The sequence below is a fragment of the Hylobates moloch genome, unplaced genomic scaffold, assembly GCF_009828535.3.
Source record: "Hylobates moloch isolate HMO894 unplaced genomic scaffold, HMol_V3 SCAFFOLD_18, whole genome shotgun sequence".
NCBI lineage: Eukaryota > Metazoa > Chordata > Mammalia > Primates > Hylobatidae > Hylobates > Hylobates moloch.
This window is the reverse complement of record NW_026652293.1, coordinates 64,281,562-64,305,957: the sequence shown is the minus strand read 5'-3', so window position 1 is coordinate 64,305,957 and position 24,396 is coordinate 64,281,562. Positions and strand designations below refer to the sequence as shown.

Below are 24,396 nucleotides of genomic sequence, written 5' to 3'. Positions count from 1 at the left end.
CTTTATGTCTTCCAAACTTTCCTAATGACTTAGTGATCAATTTATAATAATTTACCGATCACTGTCCAAGCACTGAGACCTTTTGTGATCCATTGCAAACCATAGTCAGTTGCAAATCTCCTTTCAAGCCCGACTTTGGGATGGTGGCTCATGGTAACAGTGCCCTTTCTCCCTCTTCTCTTTGCTGGAATGCCCTGTCTACTGCATCAAACCCATCCTTCGGGACCCATCTAAACTGCCTCCTCCTCCACTGCGTTGATTCTTCACCCACCCCAAGAGCTCTGGCAGAAGTCATTTGTCCCTTTTTGGGACTGTCTTTGTCTGCCTTTTTTTTTTTTTATGGTTTATTTATTTTTTTTTTGAGATGGAGTCTCGCACTGTTGCCCGGGCTGGAGTGCAATGGTGTGATCTTGGCTCACTGCAACCTACGCCTCCTGGGTTCAAGCGATTCTCCTGCCTCAGCCTCCCAAGTAGCTGGGATTACAGGCACCTGTCACCATGCCTGGCTAATTTTTTGTATTTTTCGTAGAGACAGAGTTTCACTATGTTGGCCAGGCTGGTCTCAAACTCCTGACCTTGTGATCCACCCGCCTTGGTCTGTCTTTATTTTAAGGGACATATTATGTATAGCTTTATTATTCTTACTGTGTATTATCCAGTTTCCTCTCCTGGACTGCATACTCCTTGAGATGCAGATCTTGAGGACGGCATTCAGTATGCCTTAAACACGGCGTTGTTTTGATTTCTTATATGCCATTATTCCTCTAAGTGTGGCTCACAGGCTCACAGTATGCGCATCATTTGGGAGATCATTAGAAATGGAGTCTCCCACTTCACCCCAGTCCTACTTAATGAATCTGCTTTTTTTGGTTTTTTTTTTTTTTGGTTTTTTTTTTGAGACGGAGTCTTGCTCTGTCGCCCAGGCTGGAGTGCAGTGGCACGACCTCGGCTCACTGCAAGCTCCGCCTCCCAGGTTCACGCCATTCTCCTGCCTCAGCCTCCCAAGTAGCTGGGACTAGAAGCGCCCGCCACCATGCCCGGATAATTTTGTTTTTGTATTTTTAGTAGAGATGGGGTTTCACCGTGTTAGCCAGGATGGTCTCGATCTCCTGACCTTGTGATCCGCCCGCCTCGGCCTCCTAAAGTGCTGGGATTACAGGCGTGAGCCACTGCGCCTGGCCCAGAATCTGCATTTTAATCCATTACGAACCCAGGTTATTCACAGTACATTAAAGTCTGAGAAGTGCTGTTATATACTATGGATACTTAATAGGTATTTTTCACATAAGCCAATTTCTACGCAAAGATCTTCCCCTTCAGCCACTCCCACCCCCCATCCTGGGCACTGCAGATGAGCTGAGAACTAAGCCCACCTTCAGGTGGCAAGAGTGCTTTCTCCTCATTCACTCTAGCTTGCCATCCATAGCCTCCATGCATTCAGACAGCAAGTCATTTATTAATTAATTCCCTCACACCACATTTACTGAGGGCCTGCCTCTTATATGCCAGGCATTGTGCATATTCCACAAGAACGTTTACCTCTCAGTGCACTGAATCGGGTTTATGGGATTGGGAAGAAGACAAGGGGAGTGTCACGTAAATCATGTGTCCTGTGCCTACCAGGATGCTTGTCTGCTGCACAGATTTCTGGTGGATCAGGAAGGAAGCAGCCCATAGACTTAACCCCTCTTCCAGGGCTCGGCTGGCTGCTGCCCCCCAGGCCTGGTTCTCAATAGCATAAATTCTGCCCCAGTGTTTTCTCAAGCCTCAGGACACACCCCAGTCACCAGGAAGGCTTGGGAAAACACAGAATGCTGAGCCCACCCTGAAACTTCTGATTCAGTAAGTAGTGAGGTACCAACAAGAACAGAAAAAGGCAGAAACACTAAAGAAGATGCTTGTATTCTTTGAGCTTCCCTGATGAGGTGTATCCTCTCGAACCCCATTCCCTTAGGTGTTGCAGAATGTTTGGCGAAAAGATTAAAGAAGTGAGGTCTCCATTTAATGAAGCCATTGAGAGAACCACGTCTAGAAAGTTCACCAGGTCCTAAGCAGGAGCAGGGGACAAACTAGGGCCTGACTGGCCTGCTTTTTCACTGCATTGTAAGCTTTATATGTTACAGTGTCATTAAAGGTAGAGAGATCAGGACTCAACCCATGGTAATAAAAATAAATCTGTGTAATAGTGGGAAGCTTCAAAGCTGGATGTAATTATCTCTCACAGACGAAACCCAGCGAGTGAGCCCTGGCCCAGGAATAGCTCATTTTCTCCCTGCCTACAGCTGTGCCCGGGCTGAAGCCACTGACGCTGGGCTTGAGGGGGGCCTTCCCCTGCCTCCGACTTGCCTCTTCTCTCAGGCACCTCATCCTCCACCCCATGTTATTATGAAATCAAGTGGCCTGTAGAAGGAGGACTGAGAGAATGTCAAGAGTCCCTCCTCTGTCTCCAGTCCTTTCTCCCTTCCTCCCATGCCCCGTGACTTTCTAAACCCAACTGCAATTGACAGGTAGTGAGAACATGCAACAGCATTTCCTAGAACAGGATTTTCTACCTCCTTTTGGAAATCACTTATCTTATTCCCATAGTGCCCTAATTCCAACAGTCTATGACATATACAGTAAGAATGTCATATGGGCTAAGAAGGCTGAAGACCCATGCCTTAAGGCTAACCAGCTTCCAGAAGAATCCTTAAACCTACATTCCATTTCCATACCAATCCTGGGTGTCCTAACTTGCTCAATAGCAGGGGTATCTATCAAGTTAGTAGGTGCCTAGGGGAAGCCAGATGTCATTTTCAGCCCTTTCTCTTTCCCACACCCAGCAGAAATTGGTGTGAGATCTTGCAATGAGCATCTAAAGTTTTCAGGATTGTTCCCAGGACAACCATACCTGAAAGCTTTCCTTTGACTCGGTCTACCCTGTGCCCATTCAACCCCCATGTCAGCCCTCATCTGCTTCCAGCCCAACTTCTATTTTGGTGCCTCATTTTAATTGGTTTTTTGTTTGTTTTCCTGGCCTCAGATCAATCCCTCTATCTCTGGTCTGATGTTGTAACTTCTCCTTTTTATCTTGGGTATTTTAGGCCATGTATGTGGAAATTTGATGCATGTGACCCCCTTTGGCACAGTCTGACATTTCTCAAATTCACCTCATTTCCTATCTCTGGTTCTGAAAATTATGAAGTCAGAAAGCCCCATGAAGGCTTACGTTTACTGGCGTCACAAGGGCAGATACCATGTCTGTCTTACTTTCCTATTGCCTCCCATATTACCTAGCACATAATAGGTGTCAGACAAATATTTTTTATGAACAAGTGGATTATAGATATATCACTCCATGGGCAGACAGGTGGCAAGCTAATATGATTTTTATTGTGCGAGTATGCTAAGTGTTTCTGGACAATAAGGTTATATTTATAACCCAAAGGATTAATGTTCATGAAGTACATTGAAATCCACAAAACAATAATGCTGTAAAAGCGTCAACTATTCCCTGGTGGAGATGATCAGAGGAACAGATTGTACAATTCATTTGGGATTCAAAAGGTAGACATGAGTAAAGATGGAAAGAAAAATGGGACATGACGAGAAAACAATCAATAAACAAATTAAAACTCACCTTTACCATAATCATCATTCTCAACTGCATCTTCTTGAAGTTTCTGAAGTTTTAATCTTAAGGATATTACCTATGTTGGTTTAAAGGGAAAAAAATAAAAAATTACAATAGAATTCCAGCAAACATTTTTGTGAAAACTAAGAACATTTAGAAACTGTTTCAAAACTGAACTTCTTCATTCTCTCTTTAAAAAAAAAACAAAAGTGCACATTTTTTTCAATGCCAGATGCATTAGTTTCTCCAAGAAAAGCCTACGTAAAGAAAAAGTGTAATTTGAGCATAACATCCACATAAAAAGTTAACATGTTATTTTATTTTAAACAAAAACATCACACTGTGCCCTTATCTGCATGAAGAAATGCATAATGAGAAGGAATACAAATTTCCTGACCAAATGGTCTCTGTTCTAAACCTCACATTTAAATTATGAAGGTAAACACACCGAAATTGGGAGAGAAACCAAGAGTAAAAGAGCATGAACTTAAGCTCAGCAGGCCGTCCTGAAGGCTTGAGTAAGAAGGATGGCAAAGCTCTCACAAAACCCTTCTGAGAAGCCCTAAGGTTCAAATATTTTCCATTACAGGAAAGGGCAGTATTATTTAACCCACATGGAAACTCAGTGATCCAGTTACTTCTCTGAGTGTTACCAATGGGTTGATTTAGCATCATTGGTATGGTTTGGCTGTGTCCCCACCCAAATCTCATCTTGAATTGTAGCTCCCATAATTCCCACATGTCGTGGGAGGTAATTGAATCATGGGGGTGGGTCTTTCCCATGCTGTTCTCATGATAATGAATATGTCTCATGAGATCCGATGGTTTTATAAAAGGGAGTTCCCCTGCACAAGCTCCCTCATGCCTGCCACTGTGTAAGATGTGCCTTTCTCCTCCTTTGCCTTCCACCATGATGGTGAGGCCTCCCCAGCCATGTGGAACTGTGAGTCCATTAAACCTCTTTTTCTTTATAAATTACTCAGACTTGGGTATGTCTTTATTAGCAGCATGAGAAGTGACTAATACAATCATTGTTCTTCTCAACAGGAGACCCAAAGATCTACTGACAATGAATTCTTGGCCTACCAGTGAATGGATTTGGGCTTGCTCCCTGAAAAACATCTTCCTCCCATTCTTTGCCTGGCTCACACCTACATTTCCTTTAACCCCTAGCACAAGTGTCGTCTCCTCCAGTCTGTGTTAAATGTCCCTCCTCTATACCTCCATTGTGACCTGTACTTGCTTCTGTTCATAGACCCATTCAACAAATATTTACTGAGTGCCTCTTAGGTATCAGGCCCTGTTTGTATTGTGTTGGTGTACCAAGGATACATCATAAAATGCTTAGCCCTCTAGACTTACATTCTAGGCAAAAACATAATAGTCGGCCCTTGAACAACACAGGGATTATGGGAACCGACCCCTGCCCTACACAGTTGAAAATCTGTGCGTAACTTTTGACTTCCCCAAAACTTAACTACTAATAGCCTACTGTTGACCAGAGACCTTACCAAAAACATAAACAGTTGATTAACACACATTTTGTTTGTTATATGTATTATATACTGTATTCTTACAATAAAAGTAAACTGGAAAAAAGAAAATGTTATTTAAAAATCTTTGAGAAAAAAATTCAGCATTGACTAGATGACGAAAAAAATCATAAAAAACAGAAAATAAACTTTCTATTCATTAAGTGAAACTGGATCATCATCAAGGTCTTCATCCTCATCATCTTCACCTTGAGTAGGCTGAGGAGGAGGAGGAAGAGGGGCTGTCTCAAGGGTGGCAGAGGTGGAAGAGAATCTGCATATAAGTGACCCTTGCAGCTCAAACCCGTGTTGTTCAAGGGTAAACTGTAATCACTTAAGAAAGTGATTAATGCTATGAAAAAGGAAAAGGGAGAACCACGTTACGGGATTCAGGGATGCTGGTAGAGGGTGGAGGCTGCAATCTGAAATCTGATCTCCTTGAGATGGTGACATTTATGCAAAGATTTAAAAGCAGTAAGGGAGTGAACTATGAGGCTGTCTGGGAGAAAAAGATTCCCACAGAGGGAAGAGCCAGTATAAAGGCTCAGGCAGAAGTGTTTCTGGTAAGAAAGCAAGAAGTGAAAGTGAAATGAAAAGCAAGTGGGAGCAAGAATGCCACTGGATCTGGGGCAGATTGATGGAAGGGAAAACTGTAGAGAATGAGGTCACACAGGTAATGAGGACTGTGTCAAGAAGAGACATGAAGACCATTTAAAAGTTCTGATTTTACTCTGAAGTTCATGGGGCACCACTGGAGAGTTTGAGAGGGAAGAGCACATGATCTGACTTATGTTTTAAGCAGTTTCACTCTGGCTGCTGTTAGTAAGAGCAGAAGAAGGGAGGCCAGGTAAGAGGCCATGGGAACATTCAGGAAGGAGATGACAGGAGCTTGGATGATAGTGAGGATGGTGGCAATGGTGAAGATGGTGAGATGTGATCTGATTCCGGATATATTCAGAAGATCACTGGTTAAATATAGAGCCAACAGGATTTGCTAATACATCACAGGTGGGGTCTGAGGAAAACGCACCAGGATGATGCCAAGGTTTGTTTTGTTTTCTGTTTTTTGGGGTTTTTTTTTTTTTTTTTTCTGAGCCATCGGAAGAATGGAGTACTTACTGCACCAGGTTATAGCCATCATTTTGCTTTGTTTGGTTTTATCTGTGCACATCATTCGACCTGGAGCATCTGGAGGGCAAGAACTATTTTGCATCCACGTATAAGATGCTAGTACTTACCCCTACTTGATTTTCCACTGCTTTGGGCACATGGAAAGAGTACAAGTGCCTCTCTCCTTGTTCTGCTGAACGGGGTATGAGTGGCAGTGATGGGGTTACCTCTATGCTGAAGCATTTGATCGCTCTTGTAGGACTCCCTAACATTCTCTTCCTCATGTCTGTGACTAAGGGGGCCATATGTTCAGATGTTGCAGGCTGGGTTCTTGAGTGACTCTATGGAGCAGAGCCCCCCAAAAACCTCTGTGCAACATGAAGCATACGCAAAAAACACAATTTTGTTGTGTTGAGCCTCTAACGTAGCGCCTGTTACTAGCCTATCCTAACTAATACAATCTCCAAAGCCTAGCATAAGGCATTGTACTAGTTGTCATTGATAAACGCTTTCTGAATGAATGAAATAATGAATGAATAATCATATTAACCCCTTTGTCCTTGAATTGCTCTATATTACAACTGCAAAGTTACCAGTAACTTAGTCCTATATATTAGGGAGAGAAGAAAGGCTGTGTGAATGGTTTGAGGGCCACATAAAGCTATAGCATTACCACTGCCACACCCAAATGATGGTATCGTTAAACACTTATTAGAACAGAAGCCGAAGAAATGCAGGAAACAAGGTCAGAAAAAAAATTCATTTACAGCCAAAGCCCACCCCACGATGCCCGCCTGGTCCAGTGATCTCTATAAGGCCCTGAATGGACTGCTCTGGGATATGTCTGAATACCCATCTTTGCTGGAGGCACAGCCCCAGTGGCCATGTCTTGCACGGTGCCACAACCCTGCCTGTGGAACGTCCTATAATGCTCTGCAGGCAGAGTCCTTCGTTTTTCACCAGTTTCCATGGCCTTAGGTGGAGCCTACCTTGCAGGGCCCACTCCGCTGCCCCTCCTCTGCATGCCTGGTCACCAACTGTCTTTATTACCTTCTTCTCAGTCCCATGCAACCCCTGGAAATCTCGCTAAGCAGCAATTTCTAAACAGCGTAAAATATACACAGTCGATTCTCCTTATTCACAGTACTGTAGTTATGTTCTATAAAGTTTCTGTGAATATGGAATTAGGGAATAATGAAGCATTGCTCCTAGGAGAAATACAGGGTAGGTTCCCGTGAACCCCTGGTCACAACACATTCCTCAATCAATCAACACATAACCTTGTTCTATGTGTGTTTCTGTTTAAAAACACCTTATTTAATATGTATTATTGATCCATAAGCATAAGCATTGTACTCTGGCCAACAGCACTCTAACTCACGCCTGAATGAAGTTTCTGGAGCACCCATATCTTCTGCATCAGGCCCATCACAGCCTTCTCATGCTTAGGAGCACTAGATGGTATTAGCACTATGCTTGGGGAGCATTTGCAATGGTGAACTCACCAATAAAGAGCGCAAAAATGTAAAAAAAGATGGCATTAAATAGACCACAAAAAGGATACTAGTTTGTAGTGTGAGAGAGAAGGTAGAATGTCATCTGGTCTGAACTTGTTTGACCTAAGTAGAAAGCGTGTACATCAAGTGACCCAAATATTTTGCCACTCTGTGCAGGTTCAAAATTACCATCAGGCATGGTGGCTCATGCCTGTAATCCCAGTACCTTGGAGGCTGAGGCAGGAGGATCACTTGAGGCCAGGAGTTCAAGACCAGTCTGGGCAACATGGTAAGACCCTCATCTCTACCCAAAAAAAAAAAAAACAAATTAGCCAGGCATGGTGGCATGTGCCTGTAGTCCCAGCCACTAGGGAGGCTGAGGCAAGAGAATCGCTTGAGCCCAGGAGTTCAAGGTTACAGTGAGTTATGATCACACCACTGCACCCCAGCTTGGATGACAGAGACCCCATCTCTTAAAAAATAAAATAAAAATGAAAAATGACCATAAAAGTGCTGTGAGTACAGATTTTGGAGTTAACAACAAATTTTAGCAAGTAGACAAATTCGCACATATAGAATCCACAAACACTGAGGATCAACCATCTTTTAGAAGAAGCTGAAACAAATTCCTGAGATTCTCATTTTTACTTAAGTAGAAGGGAGAGGAGGTTAAGGAATTAAAATATAATATCAAAAAGGCCCCCAAACACTAGAAATCCTACTCTTTCAGAGGATCTTTTTGGAGATCCCTCACCCGACCTTCTGCCCTGTCCCAAGGGCCTCAGCCGCAGCCCCAGGGAGCAGTCTGGGGCCTCTGCGTAAGCACCATGGGAAAACAAGTCCCTGGGCAGCCCGCCTCATCACAGACAGTTCCCACTGTCAAGAGCTTCTTCCTCCTATTGAGGCAAACTCTGCCTTCCTGTAAGTCCTAGGCCCTGGACTGAGTTATTCCTGTCATTCCCACTACTCTGTTAATTCCGCTCCCACACAACAGATACTCAAGTACAGCCTAGCATTACTTAATGACACAGATGCATTCTGAGAAATGCATTATTAGGTGACCACCATTGTGTGAACATCATAGAGTGTGCTTACACAAATCTGGATGGTGTAGCCCATTACACACCGAGGCTAGACGGAATAGTCTATTGCTCTTTGGCTACAAACCTGTGCAGCATGTGACTGTACTGAATACTGTAGACAAGTGTCACACAATGGTAAGGTATTGTTGTATCTAAACATATCTGAACATAGAAAGGGTACAACAAAAACACGGTATGATAATCTCATAGGACCACTGTCACATCATATATGTGATCCGTCATTGACCAAAATGTCATTATGCAGTATATGAGTGTAATTGAAGAGAGTGTCATGTTTTTCCCTGCCCAGCTGTGGGACTGCCATAGACAACAACACTTACACTACAGAAGAAGTGTGTCCAGATTCTACCATTTGAGATAAGATAGGAATTTAATTTGAGCTATGGGCAAAAGGGAGAGCTTCATTTGCTTTTGACTCAAACTCTCTAAATTGGAGCTATTTCTCTAATGATGACAATGGTCAATTTCTGGGTACTTGCTAGATGCCAGGCCCTGTCTGAAGCACTTTGCACATATAATCACATTTAGTTTAATTAACTGGAGAAGAGAAACACCGCAGGAAGGTAGACCCTCTTGCAAAACCCAGGTGAAAGATAACAAGGATCTGAGCCAGGGCAGCGGCCATGGTGATGAGAGACAGATCAGCAGTAGGACTGAGAGGGATTGGAGGCTGGCCAGATGTGGAACGAGGGAGAGGGAGGTGTGGAGGATGGTTGTGGTTTCTGGCCTAAGAAACTGGATAGATTCTATGCATTCGAATCAACCAATATTGGAGGCCCTTCAGAACGAGTTTAGGGGAAAGACAAGGGCATTGGTTTAGGCAATGACTAACCGGAAGACTCCACACATCACCCAGAATACAAGCCTGCATCTCTGCTCTGGCCTCACTCCCTCTCTGCATAATAAATCAGAGGGCTGGACTGAGATCCCTGAGGGGTGAAACAGGGCAAACAGGGACAGGGCTAGAAATATCAGACTATACATAAAGAACAGAAGGTAGATGCTCTTTCAGGGAATGAGCGTGAACTTCTGCAGATTACTCCTCCCAAATGCCTGATGAGTGGGTGCTCCACTTCCCTACTCACATGAACACATCCACACACACACGCAGAAACACATGAATGCATACACACACACAAATACATACACTCGCACACGCATGCACAAACACACATGCACACACAGCACAAACATGCACACACACAGACACACGCGCACACATGCACACCTATATGCACACACACACACAAACACATATGCACACAAACACCAGGATTAAAACACAGTCTGGCAATAGATGAGCCACAGAGCATCTCTACCTGGGCTTCTCTGGGAATTTTTGTGGGTAGAGGAACCCTGCCTTCTTCCGGCTATACCCACCTCTCAGATAAATGGATAGACAGCATCATCGTAAGGCCGGGCCTTAGATGTCTCCAGTTTGTCCTTATTTCCAAAGCAGCTACATTCTCATTTGATCCTTAGAACAATCCTATGAGTTGGTGTTATCTCTAAATACAGAAAATGAGAGCCAGAGAGGTTCAATGACCAGAAGCAAAGTCTCCTGACCCTATGGAAGGCAGTGGCCACTGCAGCAGGATGGAAGGGAATGAGTGAAGCAGATGAAGAGCAGGATGGCCCTGATACAGGGCATCCCAATTTTTGTATCTCTCAACTCCTTCCAAACATCACCCAGCTCAATCTCCCTTGCCCCCTGTTTCCTGTCTCAAAGCAGAGCTGGGCTGCATGAACCACGTCTCACCTAAGCCGGGGCCTGCAGAGGAGCCTGCGGCCCAATGGAGAGCAAATCTGAGCACCTAAGTGACAGAGAAGACAAAAAGGAGAGTAGATTTGTGTCCAATTCAAAGAGACAGAAGTGCAGCAACATCCTGTGCAGCCGGCTCCAAAAGGAGCTGCTGCAGCTTCCAGGAGGAAGTCAGTTGAGCCCAGAACCCCTCATTTCCTGCCGTCTGCCCAGTGCTAATCTGAGCTCACGACAATCTCGGGCCGCAGAGGTGGAGGAGACACTGACCTCCATCTGCCTCCGGTTTCTCAGCAGGCAGTCCCGCAGCACTGGCTCCCACTTCCTGAGCAGGGTGTCCCAAGAGTGGGCATCCCCCGAGCCGCTGCTCCCATCACCACCACAGCCAGCCAATGAGGGATCCAGAGAACTGGAGGAGCCAGGGTCCATGCCCGGTAAAGAATGCATGTCATGCTCTGGCCTGGAGCTGTTCCCTGCGGCCTGGGCCGAGTCCGCCGAGACCCGTGTGGCCAAGAGACTGAAGGGCCGAGAGAGACATCGAGGGTCCTCGTGAGGCCCGTCCAAGCTGGCAGCTTTGGCTCCCATCTCCTGGGGGCTCTGGCAAGGGGACTCGGCCTCTCTGGATGGTGGGCAGCCTTCTGCTTCTCCACGTTCCCCCGCAGAGCCAAGCGAGAGCTGAATAAAGCTAAAGCTTGAGGTAAAGGCACTGTGAGAGCCAGGAGGGGTTGGAGTGGCCTCAGGGCCACAGCCAGGGCTGCAGCTACTGCTACTCAACTCTGCTGATGGCAGAGAGCCTGCTGCCCGGACACGCCTTGCTCCATCGCTGCAGGCTGCCTCCCAGCTGGCGTCCATGGCTGCACACTCTTGCTGCCACCCAGCATTCCCAGGGCCACACAGCCTGCTAAGCCTGTCGGGCAATCTGGTGCCACCTCTGAGCTGAATCCCAAAGTGTGCGGAGGTTCCTCTCACAGAGGTCACAGCAGGGGCTGCTGCGCTCTTGGAAACAGGGCTCTGGACCAAGAGGCCTCTCAAGTCAAGGCCACACTGTCTGGCCCTGGACTCCGAGTGGTGGGACTCCTCGCCAGACACCCCTCCTGGGACCTGAAACAGTGTGCCCACTGCTGGGGAAAGGAACCCGATCCCAGGCCCTGTCGAGCTTCTCATGTAGCCCGGCCTCCGTGCCAGCCGCCGCCTCCGAAAGCACGCTGCAGGTGGTAAGCAATCCCGGCTGCCTGGGAAGAAAAGAAAAAACAGCACCATAAACATGCAGATCTTACTGGCCCGGCTGGAACTGCATCTGGAGAACATCCCTAGGTTTAAAGGTCATCTCTCGGTACACCTGTCAAAGATAGATGCTGGCCCCGTGGTCCCAGGGCTAATCCATTACATAAATCCTGACAATCCTCAGGAAGTGTTTGCCTGGAACATGTAGAAATCAACATAGTATCTCAGCTCCTCGGTTTAGCAGAGCAGCTGGCACTGCTGTACGCTGTGCCAACAGGTCAGCATGAACACAACCTTGGCGTCCCCTGAACCCTCCAACATCTTGCCTGTTGGTCTTTTATGGCACATCAGTACTCTCATCCTGGAGTGGGCCTGGAAAGCAAATGATGTGAAAGTGGAATGCCAGAGCATGCCTCTAAATGAGATCCAACCATTTACTCTAGCTATTCATTGAACAACATGTGAATGTTCACTAGCTGAGCTATCCATGTCTCTGCAAGACTGATCTGTTGCTGCAGACCATGGATAGCTGGCCGTGCCACAATGCATGGTCATCATCTCATCTCACTCAGTGGATGACAGGAGGCCTGCCTGATGTGTTCTCCAAACCAGTGCTGCATTCCCTTCCCAGCTATGCTACAGGAATAGGAACAATAACAAATGCTGACGCCTCATTGCCTGGTTCAAACCCTGATTGTACCACTTGCTGGTTGTGTGACGTTCCAAAAGTTACTTAACCTCTCTGTGCCTCAGTTTCCCCATAAGTAAAGTGGTGATATTAACAGTAGCTCTCTCATAAGGTGGTTGTGAGCATTCAACTAAATGAGTTACTATTTGTAGACAGCTTAGAACCGTGCCTGGCACATATGATGATAAGAGTGATTAAAATGTTGTTATTTTTAGATTGCATAGCATTTTGCTACTCATAATGTGTCTTAATTTACATTAATTTCATTCACTCCCGACCAAAACCATGTAAATCAATCAGACCCGAAACTATAGCTTCCTTTTATATTAAAGGCAACTGAGATTCAGAGAACTTGACTTTCCAGAATCCCCTGCAAGTAGCCAAGTGACCAGGCCAAAGTCTCTTGACTCTACTGGCCCACACAGAGCTCTCATCTCAGGACCCTGCCACATTGCAAATCAGGCATGAAAGTAAAACCAGGCAGCACTAGGCAGAGCTGCAGTCATACCATGGCCTATGGCGAGAAGTGGAACAAGCCTTCACTCCAGGCCCACACATCCTGCTTTGCTTCCCAGAACAGACACGGGCTTGGAATCTTTATCCTGTTAAGCTGAGATCACTAGGCATTAAGCATCCCACTGAGCTACGATCATGGCACATGCCAGCTCCTAAAAGGGGTGGGGGTGGCATTGATAATCTCTGGGGAAATGAGCACAATGACCTCCAGCCCCCTATTTCCTGACTTGAGCATCTGAAGATAACACAGCCCAAGACTTGCTCACACAGTGACTTGCTCTTGCCAACTACAGGGAGCCCCAGAAGGGCTATTGCTGCCTGGAGTGCACAGAATTCCAGAAGCTTGCAGGGAAGGGAGGAATGGAAGCAGGGACCATGAGGTGGTGGTGGAGGAAGTCAGAGTAAAGAAAGGAAGGGAGGCATTTAACACTATAACCCTAGGAGATCGGTACTAGTCCTATTTTAAAAACAATACAGCTAAAGCTCAGAAAGCCTTACTTTGCCCCAGAACTCCCGGATCATGGTTTCCCAAAGCCTGGATTTGAACTGAGGCTTGTCTCGTTCCAAAGTGCACGCCCTTTCAATTCCCTTTGCCTCCAAGTGTATCAGTTAGGGCGACAGCGTAAAATGTCAGGAAAGCAGAAGAAACATTTCATTTTTTTCTTTCTTTCTTCAAGACAGAGGCCATGCAAGTTGAAGCCAGTAGAAAAGGATGTGATGAGATGTACAGAAGGAATCCGTCATCGGAGAACGTGAGGCTCCCTGCAGTGTCCCAGCCTGACCGGCAGGGGGAGCAGTCGGAACAGGGTGGCCGGGCGTTACGAGCGGGCAGAGAGGGCCTCAGGGACACGCACTCATACCCCCTGCAAAGCAGGCAAAACGTTCTCCAGAGAGCAAAGAATCCGAAAGGAAGTTAGAGAAAACACTGAATTCTGGCTTCAATTACCAAAGGAAAACAATTCAACAATTTCGTATCATGAAAAATGAGTCCAGTGAAACCTATATTGTCTGTGGTTTAGACTTTTAACTATTTGTTTATGTACCAGTCATCCAGATAACCCTTCCGAAGTTAAAAGGGCTAAGTAGAAAATAATTTGTTTGAAATTTCATTTCTTTTCCAAAGCCTGAGGGCACTTCAGCATGAGTAGCCTTTTCTTTTTTTCTTTTCTTTTTTTTTTTTTTTTTTGAGACAGTCTCGCTCTTGTTGCCCAGGCTGGAGTGCAGTGGCACGAACTCGGCTCACTGCAACCTCCGCCTCCCAGGTTCAAGTGATTCTCCTGCCTCAGCCTCCCAACTAGCTGGGATTGCGGGTGCCTGCCACCACGCCCAGCTAATTTTTGTATTTTTAATAGAGAGGGGGTTTCACCATATTGGCCAGTCTGGTCGCTAACTCCTGATCTCAGATGATTCCCCTCCCCGCTCCTAGGCCTCCCAAAGTGCTGGGATTACAGTTGTGAGCCACAGCCACCGCGCCCAGCCCCTGAGTAGTCTTTTCTAAAACCACTCAACCAAAGGTCCTGAAATCCTGCAAGCCAGGTTCCAGTTGCAGCACAGTGAGGTTACCCACTTTGAACCCTTGTTTCTACCGGGGCCCTGGGAAGCTGTGATGAGCCGGGAACCAGAAACAACAAGCCCAAGAGGGCAAACATAAGAGAGGTGTTTACCAAACGTGGGAATGAGATATGGGAACCACCTGGCTTCTGCACCCTGCTGAGGGCTCATGCAAACCATCCCCTGGCCACTGGCCTTCCCAGAAGGTGGCCCGAATAGCAAAGACTGTCATACACTATGAATCCTAACCCTCAGAGGGTAGAGGGCAGATCCGGAGGGCACTGCTGGAATCTGCCAGAAGAATTCCAGGAAACCCATATAAGGCAGGAATGAAATCTGTAGGAAAAACTCCCAGTTTCCCATAATGCAAGGCCATTTTTTCTCACTCTTTTTTTCCTCTTTTTTATTTTTATTTTTTGAGGAAACTAATGACATCCCCTGTGACCAGAATCAATTCTCACTTACATATCCAAGTCGTGCCATCACACCTGGCAGTTCAGTAAGGATTAGGATGCATTCAGACCTTGGAGACAAATACTCCTTTCCTAGCACGTAAGTGCAATCAGCTCTGGAAGGAGGTTCGAAAGGGCAGGAAGCAACATATGCCAAGGTGAAGAAAAAGCCCAAAGTGCAGGCAGGTTTTGAGAGCCGGTTAGGAAACAAGCTGTGCCCTCTGTGCTCTGTGAAACCCAGAGATGCCTCGTTCTACCCATCTAGTCCAGGAATGAATGACTGAGCAGGGAAAGGGAGCTTGGCGCAGCTTTCTCTGCTCCTCCAGGCCTCTTGTTCTGCAACAGATCAATTCTAGAGGGAAGAGCTGATGCCTTACTTCCTCTCTGAAGCACAGACCTGCTTGCCCTGGTAATATATGACCCCCATCTCCACCTTACTGAGCCCAACAAGCTCTGATTGGAGGGAAGTGAAAGCAGCTTAGAACAGACCCAGATGTCAATGGGTCTCTATATACAGTCCAGATAGGAAGCCTGGAAATATATGTTTACCTAGCTTAGAAGGAAAATTGAGGCAAGCCAATATTAACCAGCCTGATCGGCAAGAATCCTGTCGGTCCTCCCTCTTATGTTCTCCCTTCATCTATCCAAATCCTTCCCATCCTTCAGCTCCCAATCCCTTCCCCATCAGCTCCCTTCTCCTGATCACCCAGTCAACAGGGCTTCACCAGTTGTCCATATCACTCATTCCCTCCATCACTCATTCCCCCCTACGTATTGTTAACACCCAGCACTGTTAATTATTTTCTGTGGCGGATATGAATTGTTTCCAGTTTATACTATACAGAAGTTTCCTGAGGTCCTTATAATTCCTAAAACAATCCTAGTTTACAGTATATCAGAGAAGAAATTAAAATACACGTTGGCCAGACAATATTCATTTTTAAATATGAAATCTTAAACATGCAGTTTAAGAAAACATGATACTTAGTTTTTGTCCTGGAGCGGTGGCTCATGCCTGTAATCCCAGCACTTTGGGAGGCTGAGGTGGGTGGATCACTTGAGGTCAAGAGTTCGAGACCAGCCTGGGCAACATGGCAAGGCCCCATCTCTACTAAAAATACAAAAATTAGCCTGGTGTAGTGGTGCACACCTGTAATCCCAGCTACTCGGGAGGCTGAGGCAGGAGAATCACTGGAACCTGGGAGATGGAGGTTGCAGTGAGCTGAGACCACACCACTGCACTCCAGTCTGGGTGACAGAGCAAGACTCTTTTCTCAAAAACAAAACAAAAAGAAAAATGACATGTGGGCTTGGGCAGGTCACTTGGCTGCCCCACACCCCAATGATTCTAAGGTCTCCTGAAGGGAAAATGCTGGGACCTCAAGACTGCTGCAGGGAATGCACCAAATAGCAAGAGAAAGAACACGACTTTACAAAACATGATTTGCATATAAATTTATAGTGGAAGCATAAAGGAATATATTCTTTTCAGGGAAGGAATTTTAATCCCATCTGTCATGGTTGGGGTGTAAGATCTTAATACATTCAGGCTAACCAAATATTCAGAACCATAAAGAAACAATATATCCCTCTGGATTAATTTGTTTCCAAAGAATCAGAATCCAGTAATAGGCACTAAGCACAAACACTCTACTGAGCCAAAGTCCATCCTCCTTTGATAATTCAGAGAGCGCTTAAGGCTTCTGAAGTGCCTTCAGGTCACTGTAATAAGCATCCCGTGAGCAAGGCAAGCTGGGGGTGGAATAAATCAACCTGTACTGTATTTCCAATTTACTCATGTAATCCATTTCCATAAAACAATTCCTTATTGAACACTAGATGATACATGGGGTGCAGACATAAACAAGACACCATCCCTGCCCTCAAACTGCTTATGATCTAGCAAGGGATGTCAGACATACAAAAACTGTTACAGGAATTGAATGTACTCTTTCAATCGTGGAGGAAGGAGAATTCAATTTGAAATTAAACTAATGGAGGAACCTGGTTAGCTCAGTTGGTTAATGGTTCTAAGGCCTTCCATGAGCTCCAAATTATGTGCCACCCCATAAAACCACCTCACGGGATTAAAGGGAAGAAGGGTGCTGCATTTGGTGAAAAAGAAGTGAGGGCCATCACAAACACATCTTTAATTTCTACCAGAAACAAAAGGTTTTTTGCCCTTTGAGAAAATGAATGCCACAAGTCAGTCCTGATCCAGACGCATTTTGTGAGTTAGTTTGAACTCAGAAGCACTAAGGAAGGACAGGGTTACATCCAGAGGCCTGATCCCACAGCTCTCCTATTAATAAGGTGGCACAGAAATACTAGAAATAGAGTAGCAAACCCACCAGCCATTGTCCATGTTTGCAAACACACACACACACACACACACACACACACACACACATTTGTACATACTCATACAAGCACCAGGGTAAGGAACAAAGAGAAGGTTCTAGAACTGACATGGAAGAGGAATTATCACACTCTTCTCTCTTTATTCCCAGAAATGTCAACAAAAACATTTAAGTGTAAAATCTAATTTATCCCTACTTTGCTAACTGACCATTTCTGACATTTTAGAATGTATGTGGGTTTGGAATTGACCTCCCCTACCATTTCCTGAGGCTTCCATTGAATTTTCCCTATTTTTTTTTTAACTTTTCTTTAATTTTATGTTAGGTAACATATACCTAACATAAAATCACCATTTTTACCATGTTTCAATGTATCATTCAGTGGCATTAAGTACATTCACATTGTTGTACAATCATCACCATCCTGCACCTGAAGAACTTTTTCACCTTCCCAAACTGAAACACGGTACCCATTAAATATTAACTCCCCATCTCCCCCTGCCCCAGTCCCTGGTAACAACCATTCTACTTTTGTCTAGATTTATTCATGATTAATTCAACAACCTGGGCCTAAGCTTGGCCTAAAATTGGAAGTCCAACAGAAAGTGCATTTTCAACAACACCATCCATGTGCATGAAGGAACATTGTTGGGGGAGCATACACGTGTGATATAAAAATAATACAAATCTTATATGGTTTGGCTGTGTCCCCACCCAAATCTCATCTTGAATTGTACTCCCATAATTCCCATGTGGTGTGGGAGGGGACCTAGTGGGACATCAATGGAATGATGGGGGCAGTTTCCCCCATACTGTTCTCATGGTAGTGGAAAAGTCTCATGAGATCTGATGGGTTTATCAAGGGTTTCTGCTTTTGCTTCTTCCTCATTTTCTCTTGCCACCACCATGTAAGAAGTGTCTTTCACCTCCCGCCATGATTCTGAGGCCTCCCCAGCCATGTGGAACTGTAAGTCCAATTAAACCTCTTTTTCTTCCCAGACTCAGGTGTGTCATTATCAGCAGCATAAAAATGGACTAATACAGTAAATTGGTACCAGTGGAGTGGGGCATTTCTGAAAAGATACTCGAAAATGTGGAAGCAACTTTGGAACTGAGTAACAGGCAGAGGTTGGAACAGTTTGGAGGGTTCAGAAGAAGACAGGAAAATGTGGGAAAGTTTGGAACTCCCTAGAGACTTGTTGAATGGCTTTGACCAAAAGCCTGATAGTGATAGGAACAATAAGGTCCAGGCTGAGGTGGTCTCAGATGGAGATGAGGAACTTGTTGGGAACTGGAGCAAAGGTGATTCTTGTTATGTTTTAGCAAAGAGACTGGCAGCATTTTACCCAAGAGACTGGCAGCATTTTACCCTTGCCCTAGAGATTTGTGGAACTTTGAACTTGAGAGGGATGATTTAGGGTATCTGGCGGGAGAAATTTCTAAGCAGCAAAGCATTCAAGTGGTGACTTGGGTGCTGTTAAAGGCATTCAGATATATAAGGGAAGCAGAGCATAAAAGTTCAAAAAATTTGCAGCATAACAATGTGACAGAAAAGAAAAACCCATTTTCTGAGGAGAAATTCAAGCCAGCTGCCGGAATTTGCATAAGTAACAACGAGCCAAATGTTAAGCCCCAGAACAATGGGGAAGACATCTCCTCGGCATGTCAAAGGTCTTCACAACAGCCCCTCCCATCACAGGACTGGAGGCCCAGGAGGAAAAAAAGGTTTTGTGGGCTGGGCCCAGGGTCCCCGTGCTGTGTGCATGGGGACTTAGTACCCTGTGTCCCAGCTGCTCTAGCCATGGCTGAAAGGGGCCAACACAGAGCTCGGGCCCTGGCTTCAGAGGGTGCAAGTCCCAAGCCTTGGCAGCTTCCACTTAGTGTTGAGCCTGCAAGTGCACGGAAGTCAAGAATTGGGGTTTGGGAACCACCACCTAGATTTCAGAACATGTATGGAAACGGCTGGATGCCCAGGCAGAAGTTTGCTGCAGGTGCCGGGCACTCATGGAGAATCTCTGCTAGGGCAGAGGAAGGGAAATACGGGGTTGGAGCCCCCACACAGAGTCCCTATTGGGGCACCAGCTAGTGGAGCTATGATGGTAGATCCACCAACAGCTTGCACTATCCACCTGGAAAAGCTGCAGACACTCAGTGCCAACCTGTGAAAGCAGCTGGGAGGGAGGCTGTACCCTGCAAAGCCACAGGGGTGGAGCTGCCCAAGACCATGGGAACCCACCTCATCCTTGGATCAGTGTGATCTGGATGTCAGATCTGGAGGTCATTTTGGAGCTTTAAAATTTGACTGCCCCACTGGACTTCGGACTTGCATGGGCCCTGTAACCCCTTTGTTTTGGCCAATTTATCCTATTTGGAACAGCTGTATTTACCCAATACTGGTACCCTCATTGTATCTAGGAAGTAACTAACTTGCTTTTGATTTTACAGGCTCATGGACAAAAGGGAATTGCCTTGTCTCAGATGAGACTTTGGACTGCGGGCTTTTGGGTTAGAAGTGCCTTTTGCCAGGCCAGGTGTGGTGGCTTATGCCTGTAATCCCAGCACTTTGGGAGGCCGAGGCAGGCAGATCATGAGGTCAGGAGTTCGAGACCAGCCTGGCCAATATGGTGAAACTCTGTCTCTATTAAAAATACAAAAATTAGCTGGGCATGGTGGCGGGTGCCTGTAGTCCCAGCTACTCAGGAGGCTGAGGCAGAAGAATCACTTGAACCCAGGAGGCAGACGTTGCAGTGAGCCAAGATCGCACCACTGCACTCCAGCCTGGACAACAGAGCAAGACTCTGTCTCAAAAAAATAAAATACAATAAAATAAAATAAAGAAGTGCCTTTCACCTCCTGCCATGATTTTGAGGCCTCCCCAGCCATGTGGAACGGTTAAGTCCAATTAAGCCTCTTTTTCTTCCCAGTCTCGGGTATCTCTTCATCAGCAGGATGAGAACTAATATAAGATGTATACAAATATAAATCCAAATGTGAATATGTCTATACACAAATATACATATGAAATATTTATAAACACATATACACAAAGAGAAGGGTAGACATCACTATGAAGGTGGCACGAGAGAGAGGGAGAGTTCTATGCAAGTGAAGCAGTCCTTCCCACTCCCTTTCAAAATCCACCAACCAAGCAGGTCAATCAAGGAATCGCCACAGAATCTTGCACTGGGCTTGCTGCCATCACATTCACCAATGGATACCATTCATCTCTTTGCCAGGCGGATGGTTTTCCTAGGCATGATTATTCACCAACTGCTCTTTCTTGGAGAGGTGAGCCACTCTACTCTGTTGGGGCATTTCAGTCATCTGGAAAGCTGAGTGGACTGCAGGTACAGACGCCAACAGGTCTGCAGGCCACCAGGAGTTCCACCAGAGGCAAAGTTCTGTCGCTGTTTTCCTGTCAGCCTCCTGATCACCCAAAGGCTAGAGGTTTGACTCCCGGGTGGCATTCCCACAGACACTACTTCCTTACAACAGCCTCACAGTCGGAAGGGATGAATCCCACACTGAATTGGCTTTTTATTTAATTGTCTACAGTCTCAGCCCAGAATCACTAAAACTGGAAGGACTGTTCTGCTTGGAACAGTCTTTTAGCACAGGAGATAGATACGTGCTAAAAGTATAAACAAAAGCAAAAGAATGATAAACCAGTCTTAACAGGGAACAGGACGTGATGTGCAAGGGACCTCGAGGGTAATGTTCCATTTTTAAGCCTGCTGGTATTTACACAGGTGCCTACTGTATTATTCTCAAACAATACATAGGAAAAATACATGCAATTATATAGTAATTCAAGGATAACGTTCCATTTCTTAAGTGGTGGTTACACAGGAACTGATTGTATTATTTTCAAACAGCACATGTAAATCCTATGTGTAATTATATATTAAACACATAATTATATATACAGTTTTTATAACTGTGAAATATTTGATAATACTTTTTCAAGTTGGGTGCATATATGCCCCCATAGTCCCAGCTACTCGGGAGACTGAGCTGGGAGGATCACTTGAGCCCAGGAGTTCAAAGCTGCAATGAGCTATGATTGCTCCTATGAATAGCCACTGCACTCCAGCCTGGGCAACTTAGCAAGACCTCGTCTCTAAAAATTAATTATCAATTTTTCAAAGTCCTGGTCCCTGTCCTCAATGGAGCTCATGGCTCCCTGGGAAAGACAGACATGTCAACAAGCAGATGCAGACCAGGCTGTGAGCAACTCCACTGCAGGAGGCCAGGAAAGTGAACTGGAAGGCTGAGGCTTCCCAGGCCAAAAAGGAGGGTGAGGTCATTGCCGGTGGAGGGAAGAGCAAGCACAGTGTGAAAGGCAGTGTTGAGTGCAGCCAGCTTGAAGAAGTTCAGAACCACTGGGACTTGGGTACAGACAGCGTGGCAGCTGTGGAGGATGAGGCAGACGACAGGATGGGAATAGGCCCAGGGTGGCTTCCAGGTGGGGACCAAGAGGACAGGGCCAAGGCAGGACCTGAGCCACAGGGAAGAGAGGTGGAAACACATGCCATGCAAGTGGGAAAGCCAGGAGGGTTAAATGAGGCCGCGTAAGAAGGCAAATCCTGAAAGAAGAAGAGGGATTGCGAAAAAAGTGACCAGAAAACACCCAAGGAAACCACACTGGGATTCCAGGAGGGGTTGGTCACAGAATACAGGCAAATTACATGCATCCCAGATGTGCCCAGGAGGATAGCTTGATCCGGGGAAGGCAAGGCGGCAGTGAGCCACAGTCATGTCATTGCACTCTAGCCTGGGCAACAGAGCAAGAATCTGTCTCAAAAAAAAAAAAAATCATGACAGTATCTTTTAAAACTTCTAAGGTCCAGATCACAACCAAGACTGATGAAATTACAACATTGAGGGATGGGCCTCCGGTATTGGTGCTTCTTGACACTATTCAGGTGATTCTAGGGGGCAGTCAGGACTGAAAAGCTTTGTTTTAAGGAAAAGTCCTATTTAACATCCTAGTACACTTGGGATTCAAATGCATCATAAACTTAACATTAATGATGCTAGAGAGGTTGTTGCTTTGCAGAATATTCTCTCTCCCCCAATCTTTTTCTATTTCTTGAATGTGGTTTTAGCTACAAACTACTACAAGTAGAAAAAGTATGGTCTATATTTAAAATTTGTCCCCATGCCTCTGTTCTAAATCTTCTACCCTACATAGGATTTCCCCTTTCCATTAGACAATGAGAGTCCTGGGCCCCACAAGGAAGGTGACAGGTGGCACCAGCGTCTCACTTTCCTCATCAGTAATGAGGAGAAACAGGCCACCCAGCAGTTTGACATCCAGCCCACTTCGTGTTTAAGGGTCAAAAACCATGCATGTGACATACAGTGTGGGATCCTGGATTGGATCAGGGAACAGGAAAAGGATACTGGTGAAATCTGAATAAGATTTGTAGTTTAGTTCATTGCACCAATGTTCATTTTTGAGTCTTAATGCATGTACCATGATTATATAAGCCCTTACCATTAGAGGAAGCCAGGTGAAAGGAACTTTGTGCTGTCTTTGCAGCTTTGTGGTAAATCTATAATTATTCCAAAATAAAAAGTTTATCTTAAAAAAATGTATATGCACACAGTTTATGGACCTGGACTTAACAGCAGAAGACGAAATTTAGCTCTGCCTCTTATGAGTGAGCATGGTCAAGTGACTAACCTCTGCGTTGCTTCCATTATCTCATCTGTAAAATGGGACTCCACCCCTAGGATAGCTGGAAGGATAGATGAGATTATGACTTTAACCGCTCAATACCATGCCTGGCACAGTCACTGAAGGAAACCAAAATAAGCCACTCCAAACTATGCTGCTTTGGAATATTGATTATTTTGAGCTGAAGCCACTTGAAAAACAGCAAGTGCAGGGAAAGGTTTTCTCTGAACTCCCTTTATCTGCTCAAAACAGATGCGCCAAAGGGAACTCAGTTGTCATGAATTCCCTTCCCGGAAGTTTCATCAACCAGGGAAGACGGATTCGTATTGCAGGAGAGGAAACGAGGAGTCGACACCACACCCAGACAAACTTTGTCACAAACTCTCCTATCTTCCATCTGCTGTTCTAACAGCACATTTTTAAAAATCACAACCTATATCCTCCTCCCCTTCCCCTATGAAAACAGTATATAAGCTCTCAAATCTCACCGTTTTTTGGGGGTATTCACTATTTTTTCCTGTGATGCCCCCCATGCACATAATATTAAAAATTAATAAATGGGCTGGGCACAGTGGTTCATGCCTGTAATCCCAGCACTTTGAGAGGCCGAGGCAGGCGGATTACCTGAGGTCAGGAGTTCGAGACCAGCCTGGCCAACATGGTGAAACCCTGTCTTTACTAAAAGTACAAAAAATTAGCAGGGCATGGTGGCAGAGGGCACTTGTAATCCCAGCTACTCGGGAGGCTGAGGCAGGAGGATCACTTGAACCCAGGAGACGGAGGTTGCAGTGAGCCGAGATCGTGCCATTGCACTCCAGCCTGGGCAACAAGAGTAAAACTCCTTCTCAAAAAAAAAAAATTTAATAAATGTCTATGCCTATTCTCCTGTTAATCTATCTGTTGTCAATTTCATAGACCCAGATAGGGAATCTAGGAGGGTAGAGGAGAGGTCTCTTCCCCTCCATTGCCATTCAATAACTAGAGTTATTTTCAATTCATGAATAAAGATGAGGCAAAGGCACCTGGACCTGACCACCAGGGAGGTGGAGTTCAAGGCCAAGGTAAACCAGGGCAGCCTCAGCTCTGACCACAAGTTTTTTTTTGTACTGATGAAGTTCCCCGGGGGGCCAACGTGATTTACACACACACACACACACACACACACACGAGTGAGAGCCCAGCATGGGATCACATAGACACTCTATCTATGTTCTCCATTGACCAATACAGTCTCAACTCTCTGATCCAATTTTTCTCTCCTTGTTATGCCTGGATCTCTCTTTCCCAACTGAAGCAAGTGGCTGAGGAA

At 45.5% G+C, this 24,396-nt stretch overlaps 1 protein-coding gene across 5 annotated transcripts in view; it reads right to left on the bottom strand.

Moving 5' to 3' along the window:
• Positions 1-24,396, bottom strand: part of DISC1 (DISC1 scaffold protein) — a 378,435-nt gene that overhangs the window by 297,520 nt on the left and 56,519 nt on the right. For 3 of the 5 annotated variants that reach the window (XM_032136495.2, XM_032136499.2, XM_032136501.2), the window contains exons 2-3: positions 10,884-11,845; positions 3,620-3,689 (exon numbers count right to left, since the gene is read on the bottom strand). In XM_032136495.2, the coding sequence (XP_031992386.2) occupies positions 3,620-3,689; positions 10,884-11,845 (1,032 nt within the window). The remainder of the gene's footprint in view (positions 1-3,619; positions 3,690-10,883; positions 11,846-24,396) is intronic. The other 2 variants (XM_032136504.2, XM_032136502.2) reach the window with 1 other exon arrangement.